Below are 11,262 nucleotides of genomic sequence, written 5' to 3' on the forward strand. Positions count from 1 at the left end.
TGGAAGACTAGGCTACATGACGTTGTTTCCATGGTGACTGTCTCTGTCTCCCACATGCTTTATGTGTGTGTACCTACATATGATCCTAGTTTATGCTCTCAGACGCTTCAGACTTAACACTGTAGCAAACTACAAATTCTTATTTCAGGCCCAAATGTACAGCTAATATCAAATAATGTCAGCTTCTGACTGTAGTGATGAGGTCACCAGATCTGACTATCTGGTGGCTATATATGAACTGATAACAACAATTTAAAAATGTTTTAAATTTAAAATAAAAAAAATTGCTTTCACCCTTGGATAGAAAGCTTTTGGTAATGTAAATATCAGTTAAAACACGTCAACGCTTTATTCATCCATATGGTCGGCTGATGTTTTGCCAATTTGCTCAGAAGAACTGAAATATGATGGAAGGCTTTTACCTCTATTGAAAATACAATTTAAAGGTTACAGGCTGTTTTGGGACTTATTTGTATAATTCGTTTTGGAAGAATTAAATTGAAGAACTGTGAATATTTGTTATATCTTTTGGAAAAAGAATAATGCATGCACGTGTGTGAATATGTGTCTCTGTGTTAAAAGAGATGGTGGTGTGTGTTGGAGCAAGAGGCTGAAATCTGTGTGGGGCGTGATCAGCATGGTGAAATTATCTGACTATTGTGCCAGATCCACTGAGATGGAGGATGAGAAGGGGAAACCGGCGTGTGAGTGGTCATGTATCATCAGATCAACAGCGCCATCTGCTGTCGGATTAAAATGAAGTGTGTACATAATAAACTTGTTATAATATAATTTGAAAGATTAAGATCCCAAGTAAAGAGTACTAAATTGCGTGTTCACTCCAAAAATTACGTATAATTGCTCAAATATAAAAAACAGGGTCATCTTCAGCTGGTGGTAAAGAACCAAAGCTCAAATATTTCAGTGTTACTCATAGAAACTTCCTGAATGACGGACTTTTGGTTAGAAAAGTACAAAAACATACTTTCCTAATCTTTTATTGACGGAGATAAATGTATTCTATATAGGTCTATCATGAAACATGGATTATTTTGTCAAAACGGTTTTAATGGGGTTTTTTTTAACAGGTGCAAACCTTGTGGAGGTGGTAGTATTTAAATTGGGCTTTTGCGTGTTTAACTGGTTTAGGATAGTACTTTATTGATCCCCAGAGGGGAAATTCGGGGTTAACCTACGTCATGCCTACGTCATGGATAGTTTGGAAGGAAAGCAGAAAGACTACAAGCGCAAAATGAAACTTCAAAGTTAGACATTCCTTCCCATTCCGAAATGAGGTTTAATCTAGCTTTAATGTCGTATCTCTTTGATATTATATTTGTATCTTGTTTATTTAAATTTTTTTACATCAGTTCAACACATGGTTTTGATATAAAAGGACATCCCTCAGTTTCCAACTAGTAGGTATTACAGGGTTAATCCTAATCTTTCCATTTTATCCAGTATAAAACCATTTGGCCCATCTCAGCTTTATTTTCACAACCTTTGCTTTCTCAAAGAGGAAGGTCTCTTTTTTCCCCAATATATAACATATGCTTCAATTCATCTTATTTCATATCCAACATGTGTCACCACACCTATATTTTTATTTGGTGAAGTACCAGGGACTCTTATACCTCTCCTTACCATAATATAATGAGGCAGTGTTTGTTCCTTATGTCAGCATGCAAAAATGCAACTTTTTCCATCTGTCTTCTATAAACTTTTCTCAAAACACATTTTTATTATTTAATTTTTGGAGCTTCAAAAAGGGTAGATGTGCATCTCTGAAATATGTATATATTATTAAACATATATATATAAATATTTCACTTTTTCTACGGTATGCTGTTTACAGAAATTGTTTAATTTAACTGTGTGATCATGCTTTTATCAGGGCCAAAACACAATTTCAGATATGTAAGAATGTTCTAGATCTCAGCAAACGGGTATTGATTTGTATTTTCATCGATTGACCTGATCCAATTCCTCTAAGTGTTCCATGCATATTCTGCTTAAATATTTTTAAGTATTATTTTATTATATAATATTATATAATTATTTTTAAATAATTTTCTCAAGAATATCATTAATTATGACTCATCATTTATATCAGAATAAATGTTTCTAGAAGCGTGAACACGAACACATATTACATTTGTTTTTAAAGTTTTCTTATTCATTGAAAAATGAATTGATTGATTGACAAACAGATCCCTGTTGGAGTCATTTTCTCAGAACATTTCAGAGCCACTTTGCATCAGCAGCACCATGCGCCAGTGCTCTGGGAGAGTTTCTAGTCCTGACAGTTGAACACTGGATGACTGACAGCTGTCCTTCATCACAACAGAAATTCTCGTCCTCATCATCAAAAACATGACTCTGATCTGCGTCCTCATCTGGACTCTCCTCCTCTGCTGCTGCTTCACAGGTAAAGTCCAGAGAATCAAACTCCTCTCCTCTATGAACATCCGTCCCTCTGAAATGAAGCCCACTAAACCCTGACGCTGCTTTCTGTTTTTGTCTCTGTATCCTCAGAGTCCAGAGGACAGGTCACAGTGACTCAGCCTGCAGCAGTGACCTCTGCTCTGGGAGCGTCCGTCTCCATCTCATGTAGGACCAGTCAGAATGTTTATAGTAATAGCTATTTGCACTGGCACCAACAGAAAGATGGAGGAACTCCTAAACTGCTTATATACTATACTAGCAATCGAGCATCCAGGGATTCCAGATCGTTTTTCAGGCAGTGGATCACGCTCTGCCTTCACTCTGACCATCAGTGGAGTCCAGACTGAAGATGCAGCAGTTTACTACTGTCAGAGTTATCACAGCATCAGCAGGCAGCATGTGTTCACACAGGGAAAAAGCGTTGTACAAAAACTTCCCTCAGTCAGACTGAACAGAAACTGAACTGACTGCTGCAGCTGGAAGTTTCTGCAGAGACTGACACACTTCACTGAGGACACACACACACACACACACACACACACACACACACACACACACACCATGTAACTTTCACAGAGGGAGAATTAAAATTGGCTCCTATTCAGATGACATCCTGATCATCCTCCTCATCCTCTTCTCCTTCAGACCCTAATCTGATCAGTAATCAAATCAGACGTTCTGCTTTCACTCCTCTTTTATTGAACAGACTGTTTAATCAACACCTGCAGTTCACAGAAGAACACCACTTACATCAAAGAAGAGAATAAACACACCATCTTTTAAATATCAAACATTTTCAGCCCACAGAAGAACCTTCTCCCACCCTCTTTCCTCACCATGATGGTGACGTATCATTGCCGTCTTGGTTAGGACACATTAGTTGCACATTACTGCCACCTTGTGGTTGTGGACTGTTGATTGAAAAGTATTAATGCACTTATTCAAATAGGATAAAAGGGGAGAAATATGTCGAATGATAAACAGTATCAAGATGAAATCAACTCTCTCTATGTGATCTGTTCATGTTAGATATAAAACAGTTAAGTCACACATCTTTTCATAGTGTCGGCACATTCTTCAAACTTATACTGAACTATTTTTTGACAAGGTTATCAGTTATCCATGGCGTTGAAAACAGTGGAGAGCAATAGACAAGTCATCCCACAAGTAAGTAGATTTACTTAAAGGTCGAATATTCTGTATAATCCACTTCACCATGCTCCTCTGACACTAATATGTGTCCCTAGTCTGTCTACAAACCCCCCAATGATGAGAAAAGTCCATCCTCTCCGTCCTTTGCCTGCTCCACTTTTAAGAAAATATGTGCTCAAACAGGCCGTTTGGAGATTTTCCCTTCATGACATCATAAATTTCCCCGTTGTGGGATAAATAAAGGATTATCTTATCTTAAAGGGCAGTAACCCCTCCCCCAGGTGGGTGACACTGCCACAGCTAGGTGTTTGTTCTGCCCTCTGAGTCTGCCCTCTCACTGTAAACAATAGGACATGGAGGGAGAAAGCCCGAGACACCCAAGCCCTTCCAGAGAGGGGGCGTGGTCAGACACAGCTCATTTACATTTAAAGGTACAGACACAGAAACAGCCTGTTCTGAGCAGGGCTGAAATAGAGGGGTTTATAGGCATGATCAAATACAGGATCAGAGTGGATTTACACCAAGAAACTTCACACACATGTTTAGGGAAGCTCTGAGACTTTCATGAGCTGTCGATGTTGTTGTTGGTGGTGACGATATATTAACTTTAATTATAAAAAATAAAAAAAAGTGCTCTGCCTCTGGTCACTTCCCGATCAGACTTAAAGCTATTCATTTGCACTTCCTAACGTTGTCTCTTCCTCTCTAGATCCTTGCATGTGTCTTTCTTACTCTCTGATGTTCGTCGCTTTGGATAAAAGCCTCAAATACATGAATAAAGAAATATATTTATCTCCTTCTAGATTCTAAGAGAAGGTAAAAACACAACATTTGTGTTTTTTTAGGCCTCCGATCTGTGTGAATCTTTTATTACAAACACTGCAACCATACGGTTTCTCTCCCGTGTGGACGTAAGAGTGGCGTTTCACGTTTCCTTTCCGTGTGAAGCTTTTCCCACAAACTGAACAACTATAGGCTTTCTCTCCACTGTGGATATACAAATGGCGTTTGAGATCTCCATGTTCTGCAAATCTCTTCCCGCAAAGGGAACAAGTCACGCGTTTCTCTCCCGTGTGGGTTCTCATGTGTCTCTTCACAGAGTACATGTGCATTTTTTTGCCACACACTGAACAAGTGCATTTCCTCCCTGTATGGATTCCTGCGTGGTCAAACAAATCTCTGATGTGATTAAAACTCATTTTACAAACTTTACAGGCATGAAGTTTTCCTCCTGTGTGAGTATTTAAGTCTGAGTTTAAATTTGACTTTACTGAGAACCTTGTACCACCGACAGAGGAACTGAAGGGTTTCTCTTCTGTGTGGATTCTCATGTGTGCCAGAAGCATTCCTCTTAATTTAAAACTTTTTTGACAAATGGAGCAGCTGAAACAATTCTCCTCCGAGTGACATTTCAAATGTTTTCTTAGGAAGGCTCTCCGCATATATCTTTTACCACAAAATGAGCAACTCAGTGGTTTGTCTCCTTTTTTTATACCTCTGATTCCATGTGGATGTTCCCTTTGCCCAAATCGTGTAGCACATTCAGAGGAGCTTAAAGATGTTCTTTCAGGACCACGATCAATATCACTCACAGTCACTGCTGTGTTTTGCAGAGGGTTGAAAATTGAAAGAGTTTTAAAGGTCTCCTCCCAATCACAAAGACTGTTATTGTCCTCAGAGTCAGAGTGTGAAGTCTTGTCAGGAGTAACTGGCTGTAAACGACTGTCTGGATTAAAGTCTCCGTCTGGTTCTGGTCCTCCACAGTCCTCCCCGTAGGCGTCTGCTTTCAAATGCTCTGTGTCTCTCCTCTCTTCAGTTTGGATTTCATGAAGCTGTGAGGACTGAGGTTCCTCTTCATCATCTTCTTCTCTCTTCACAGGGACAGGAGTGAATACAAACATGCTGATATGAGCCTCCTCTGGTCCTTGGAGCTGCTCTCCCTCCTGACTGCTCCAGAGTTCCTCCTGGTCCTCTTTGATCTGTGATGGTTCTGGTGGGTCCTCCTGGTCCAGACTGGAGCCCCTCTCTTGCTGCTCAGAGGGAACCTCTTCTTCACCCGACAACAGCTGCTGGACCTCTGTTGAGAACAATTTAAGACATAAAGTTTATGAAAAAGTAATTTTTATGAACATTTTTAGATTCACAATTTATGTGAGCTCATTTGTGGGAAGGATTTTATATTTTCTTTACATTATGTGATATTGTTGTGCATTTATCAGTGTTTCAGTTAAAGCTGACATATTATACAAAATCCTCTTCCCCATGTTCCTCTAACTCTAACATGTGTCCCTAGTCTATCTACAAAAGACGAATGATGAGAAAAGTCCATCTTCTCCGTCTTTTGCCGGCTCCACTTTTCAGAAAATGTGTGCTCAAACAGGCCGTTTGGAGATGTTCCCTTCATGACATCACAAAGGGCAGTAACCCCTCCCAAGTTGGTGACACTCCCACAGCTAGGTGTTTGTTCTGCCCTCTGAGTCTCCCTTCTCGTCGTAAACAATAGGACATGGAGCGAGAAAGACAGAGCCACCCAAGCCCTTCCAGAGAGGGGGCGTGGTCAGACACAGCTCATTTACATTTAAAGGTACAGACACAGAAACAGCCTGTTCTGAGCAGGGCTGAAATAGAGGGGTTTATAGGCATGATAAAATACAGGATCAGAGTGGATTTACAACAAGAAACTTCACACACATGTTTTGGTGAGCTCTAGGAATTATTTAGACTGATTGAAGAGGAGGAGAATATGTGAACTTAAAAGAGGATGTTGTGTTTTGGGGGAGCATGAAGTAAGACTCGAAACAGGTACCAATATTGTTTGACTTTTTTTGGCAGGTGGCCTTTAGTTGCCTTTATTGTAGAGATAGGAAAGTGGATAAAGTCGGAAATCAGGGAAACGATATGATGGAAATGACCACATGTTGGCTTCCAAACCTGGGCCAACAGCCTCCGTACATGGGGCAAGCGCACGAACCACTACGCCAGCTGTGCCCAATGTTGTTTGATTTTAACTGATAACTTATCCAAGTAAAAAATTCTGGTTTCATGACAACCAAACTAGGACTTCAGGTTCAGGTGACTGTATCCGTGGGCAGATTTGTTTTGCAGCCAGCAAAGCGACGTCCATCATGACACACGATATGAAACAGATGTAACAAGAAACAACACAATGAAGAGAAGGACAACAATTTAACATTTATTTATTGAATTAGGACAGTGCACATGAATCAGCAAATCGCATCAAAGTCAATATGCCGGAATTAGCACAAAAGCTACATTTCATCCGTAGCCCCTAAAGGCAGGTACGAACAAAAAACATAAAATACATTTACGATTACAGGACAGCAAACAAAAGAACTCACGGACAATTTTACAAACAAAAATGGACACGATTGCCAGATAAGACATAACAGACCAACATGATAAAAAGCCTATAAAACATATTTATAAAGAAGATAAAAAAATAATAAAGTGCCCAAGGTTTCACCAATCAGGGCTGATAAGAGAAAGAAATATCAGCCAATAAGATCAATAAAAAATCAGAAGTAAACCATTTGAATTAAGCAACACTCGTATGATGAAGATCAACTTCTTGAACTTTTTAAGACCAGCATGATTCAGCTTGTGGCCTCCAGCAGGGTCATCAAAGGTCACCAGGTGAAACGCGTCATATTAAGTTAATAAGATAAGACAAGATAAGATGAACTGAATTGTCCCAGTGGGAAATTTGCCTGGGACTTCATCCAATTGATCTTCTCTCCAAGCCTTTCAGCTGAACTGTAGGTGTGATTCTCTGCCAATCACAGACACACACAGACACACAGACACAGACACACAGACAGACACACACACACACACACACACACACACACACACACACACACACACAGACTGACAGAAACATGATAAGAAATATGTTTTTAAAGGGATCAGCAGAATGGGCGGGGATGAGGAGGACATAAAGCATCTAAGTGAGAAGACAGCTGGTTTCCCATCAGTTTAAAATGTCGACATCATTAAATTGTACAAACCTAATCTGTGTAAGCGGACTTCAGGTTTGAAAACGGCATCCAGCAGTCTGTGTTGTCGCTCATTTTCCTCTTTTGATCGACAGATTTCCTCCTCATACTCTGCTATGGTTCTTTCAAACAGATCAAATATCTCTTCAGCAGCAGCAGTCAGTCTCTGGTTGACGAATGATCTCAGTATTTGGACTTTAGACATTTTCACACACGGACAGAAGCTTTTTATTCACACACATACATCATTTAAAACCCGGTATCTGATTTGAGCTTTGTCGCTAGTTCCAGCTCATTCCAGTTCATTAGCTTGGAGTTTCCGGTTACCGATGTACACTCCCTGCCGGTAGGTGGCGGTAATGCACCAATGCGTTGTTAGCCAATCGCCAGAAGAAGAAAAAAATAAGAGAAGAGGAAGAAGACTCGACTTAGGGCTCTTCATAGTAGTATCATCTGTTTTAGTGTTTAAATTAAATCCTGCTGACTTTCAAAGAAGCTTATGTCTATAACGTGAGTGTGTCATTCGGAGGGCAGTAATATACCCACAAGAAGAAGAAGAAGAAGAAGACGCGTATGGACTTAGCTTAGCATGCTAGCTGGAACACAACAAAGCGACAAAGCTAACGCCAGATAGGCTACTATTTTATTTGTTGTTCGGTGTGTGTGTTTAGAAAAAGCTGCTCTGCTCGTGTGTTGAAGATGTCTAAAGTGAAAACACTGAGATCTTTCGTCAACCAGAGACTGACTGCTGCTGCTGAGGAGATATTTGATCTGTTTGAAGGAACCATAGCAGAGTACGAGGAGCAAATTCGTCGATCAAAAGAGGAAAACGAGCGACAACACAAACTGCTGGATGCCGTTTACAACCCGGAAGTCCGCTTACACAAATATGGTTCGTGGGGTGTTGATTTAAAACCACGAGAAGCTACATTATCACTGTTAGATATGTTGTGATGTGCTGATTTTCTCTGGACACAGATCGGGAGTTTCAGAGGTTTAAATCCAGCTAAATTCCCCAGAATTAAATTATCGCAGTCCCTTTGTATTCACATCACCATGGAAACCTTTCAATCTCACACACAGTTGTCCGAGATGAGCTAATAAGTGGATTTTGACACGCACACGGTCTGTCCCTCTCTCTCTCTTTCTTCCACATACACATAAAGTGAGATGTCAGTGTCTTCATCTTACATTAAACACTTCTTAACCATCGTCATCAGGTCGTAGGTATTTAAAAAGTGCTGGGTCTTTAGCTTTTTGTTAAAGGTGCAAAGGGACGACAGAGGAGAAGAGTCTAGTCAGCGTCTTAGGACCCTGTTGTGAAGGTTTGGATCAGACGCCTTTCATTGGCAGAGCGTAGTGGGCGAGAGGGAGTGTAGACCTGGATGAGAGAGTTAAAGTAAGGAGGAGCCGTTTTTGTCGCTGTTTTGTAAGCGAGCAGCAGAGTTTTAAATTTGATGCGAGCAGTAACTGGGAGCCAGTTTAAGGAGATGAACAGCAAAGTGACATGTGCTCTTTTAGGAAGGTTGAAGACCAGTCATGCTGCTGCATTTTGTATCATCTGCAGGGGTTTGATAGTGCATGTAGGAAGACATGCCAGTAGAGAGTTGCAATAGTCGATGCGTGATATCACAAGAGCCTGAACCAGGAGCTGTGTAGCATGTTCTGACAGGTAAGGTCTGATCTTCCTGATGTTGTACGGGGCAAATCGACACAAGACTTCTGTCTGTCCCGCTGTCTCCTCCCTCTCATTGTGTGTCTCTTGATGTCTGTCTGTCTTATTTTTTAACAACTCTTTGACTCTAAACCCAGACTGTCCTCTGCAAGCACAACCACCTCTCTACATGGGGAGCGGAGCAGCTAGACCACCGATGCCCCGACACTTAGTTTTTAATCCCAGCTCATGGTTCCCTTGGTAAAAAAAAAACATAACAGAAAAATGAACACAAGCTATGGTAAATGCATAACTATATCACATAATGTGAAAAGTTTCAAATCCTGTCTTCATGTGTTCCAGCACTGCACCACTTCTCACTTTTTTTTAAACTTGAGAATTCTTCTATCGCTGCTTCAAAATATTGGCGCAAAGAATAGTTTTCTAAAACGGTCTTTAATTGTTCTCAACAGAGGTCCAGCAGCTGTTGTCGGGTGGAGAGGAGGTTCCCTCTGAGCAGAAGGAGAGGGGCTCCAGTCTGGACCAGGAGGACCCACCAGAACCACCACACATTAAAGAGGACCAGGAGGAGCTCTGGAGCAGTCAGGAGGGAGCGCAGCTCCAAGGACCAGAGGAGGCTGATATCAGCCCGTTTGTATTCACTCCTGTCCCTGTGAAGAGAGAAGATGATGATGAAGAGGAACCTCAGTCCTCACAGCTTCATGAAATCCAAATTGAAGAGAGGAGAGACACAGAGCATTTGAAAGCAGACGCCCACAGGGAGGACTGTGGAGGACCAGAACCAGACGGAGACTTTAATCCACACAGTGATTTACAGCCAGTTTCTCCTGACAAGACTTCACACTCTGACTCTGAGGACAATAACGGTCTTTGGGATTGGGACAAGACCTTTAAAACTATGAGTGACATTGTTTATGGTCCTGGAACAACATCTCTACACTCCTCTGAATGTGCTACAAGCTTTGGACAACATGAACATCCACAAGAAAACATAGAAATAAAAAGAGAAGTGAGACTATTCAGTTGCTCATTTTGTGGTAAAAGATATATGCGGAGAGCCTTCCTAAGAAAACATTTGAAATGTCACTCGGCGGAGAATTGTTTCCGCTGCTCCATTTGTCAAAAAAGTTTTAAATTGAGAGGAATGCTTCTGGCACACATGAGAATCCACACAGAAGAGAAACCCTTCAGTTCCTCTGTCGGTGGTACAAGGTTCTCAGTAAAGTCAAATTTAAACTCAGACTTAAATACTCACACAGGAGGAAAACTTCATGCCTGTTCTGTTTGTTCAGGAATCCATACAGGGGAGAACTGTGTTTGCTCAGTGTGTGGTAAAAAGATTAAAAAGTACTCTCTAAAGCGACACATGAGGATCCACACGGAAGAGAAACGCGTGATTTGTTCAGTTTGCGGGAAAAGATTTCAAGAACATGGAGATCTCAAACGCCATTTGCTCATCCACAAAGGAGAGAAAGCCTTTAGTTGTTCACTTTGTGGGAAAAGCTTCACACTAAAAGGAAACTTGAAACGTCACCTGTTGGTACACACAGGAGAGAAACCGTATGGTTGTTCAATTTGTGGGAAAAGGTATGCAGAAAATAAACAGCTGAAATGCCACCTGACTGTCCACGCAGGAGAGAACCTGTTTGAGTTGCCGTCGTTGTGATGACAGATTTACTTGGCTTGATGGTCAAAAAACACAAATGTTGTGTGTTTGCTTTTTCTTAGAATCAAGGACAGAAACACAACTTTTCTGTGTTTGTTTTTTTTTTTTCAAGGGCGTTTTTTTGGCAGGAACGTTTTAAAGCTGTGCTTCTCAAAAAATGTGCCAAAAGTCTATTAAGTGCTTTTTAAACATGTTTGTTTTGTTATGTATCTTTGTTCTGTCACATGTTTTGTACCGTCTGAGGTCCAAACCTCATGATTCCTCATTAAATAAATCTGATTGGTTGAAAAATATCAGAAATTTGGGTC

General features: G+C 40.7%; 2 protein-coding genes and 1 long non-coding RNA gene across 3 annotated transcripts; 2 read left to right on the forward strand and 1 right to left on the reverse strand.

Moving 5' to 3' along the window:
- The first annotated feature begins 2,248 nt into the window (after nucleotides 1–2,248).
- On the forward strand, nucleotides 2,249–3,228 carry LOC132990813 (uncharacterized). The gene is made up of 2 exons (XR_009676114.1): nucleotides 2,249–2,428; nucleotides 2,536–3,228. It is a non-coding gene; the product is annotated as an uncharacterized LOC132990813 (long non-coding RNA).
- Nucleotides 3,229–3,381: 153 nt separating this feature from the next.
- Nucleotides 3,382–7,929, reverse strand: LOC132990798 (zinc finger protein 391-like). Its single transcript, XM_061059248.1, has 2 exons — nucleotides 7,626–7,929; nucleotides 3,382–5,674 (listed from the first exon to the last, which is right to left on the reverse strand). Exons 1-2 carry the CDS (start codon nucleotides 7,816–7,818, stop codon nucleotides 4,404–4,406), a joined length of 1,464 nt encoding a protein of 487 aa, XP_060915231.1. The 5' UTR covers nucleotides 7,819–7,929; the 3' UTR covers nucleotides 3,382–4,403.
- A 78-nt stretch (nucleotides 7,930–8,007) lies between these two features.
- LOC132990801 (gastrula zinc finger protein XlCGF57.1-like) lies at nucleotides 8,008–11,254 on the forward strand. Its single transcript, XM_061059252.1, has 2 exons — nucleotides 8,008–8,505; nucleotides 9,741–11,254. Exons 1-2 carry the CDS (start codon nucleotides 8,313–8,315, stop codon nucleotides 10,952–10,954), a joined length of 1,407 nt encoding a protein of 468 aa, XP_060915235.1. The 5' UTR covers nucleotides 8,008–8,312; the 3' UTR covers nucleotides 10,955–11,254.
- Nucleotides 11,255–11,262: the final 8 nt, after the last annotated feature.

The sequence above is a fragment of the Labrus mixtus genome, chromosome 16 (genome assembly GCF_963584025.1).
Source record: "Labrus mixtus chromosome 16, fLabMix1.1, whole genome shotgun sequence".
Classification (NCBI taxonomy): domain Eukaryota; kingdom Metazoa; phylum Chordata; class Actinopteri; order Labriformes; family Labridae; genus Labrus; species Labrus mixtus.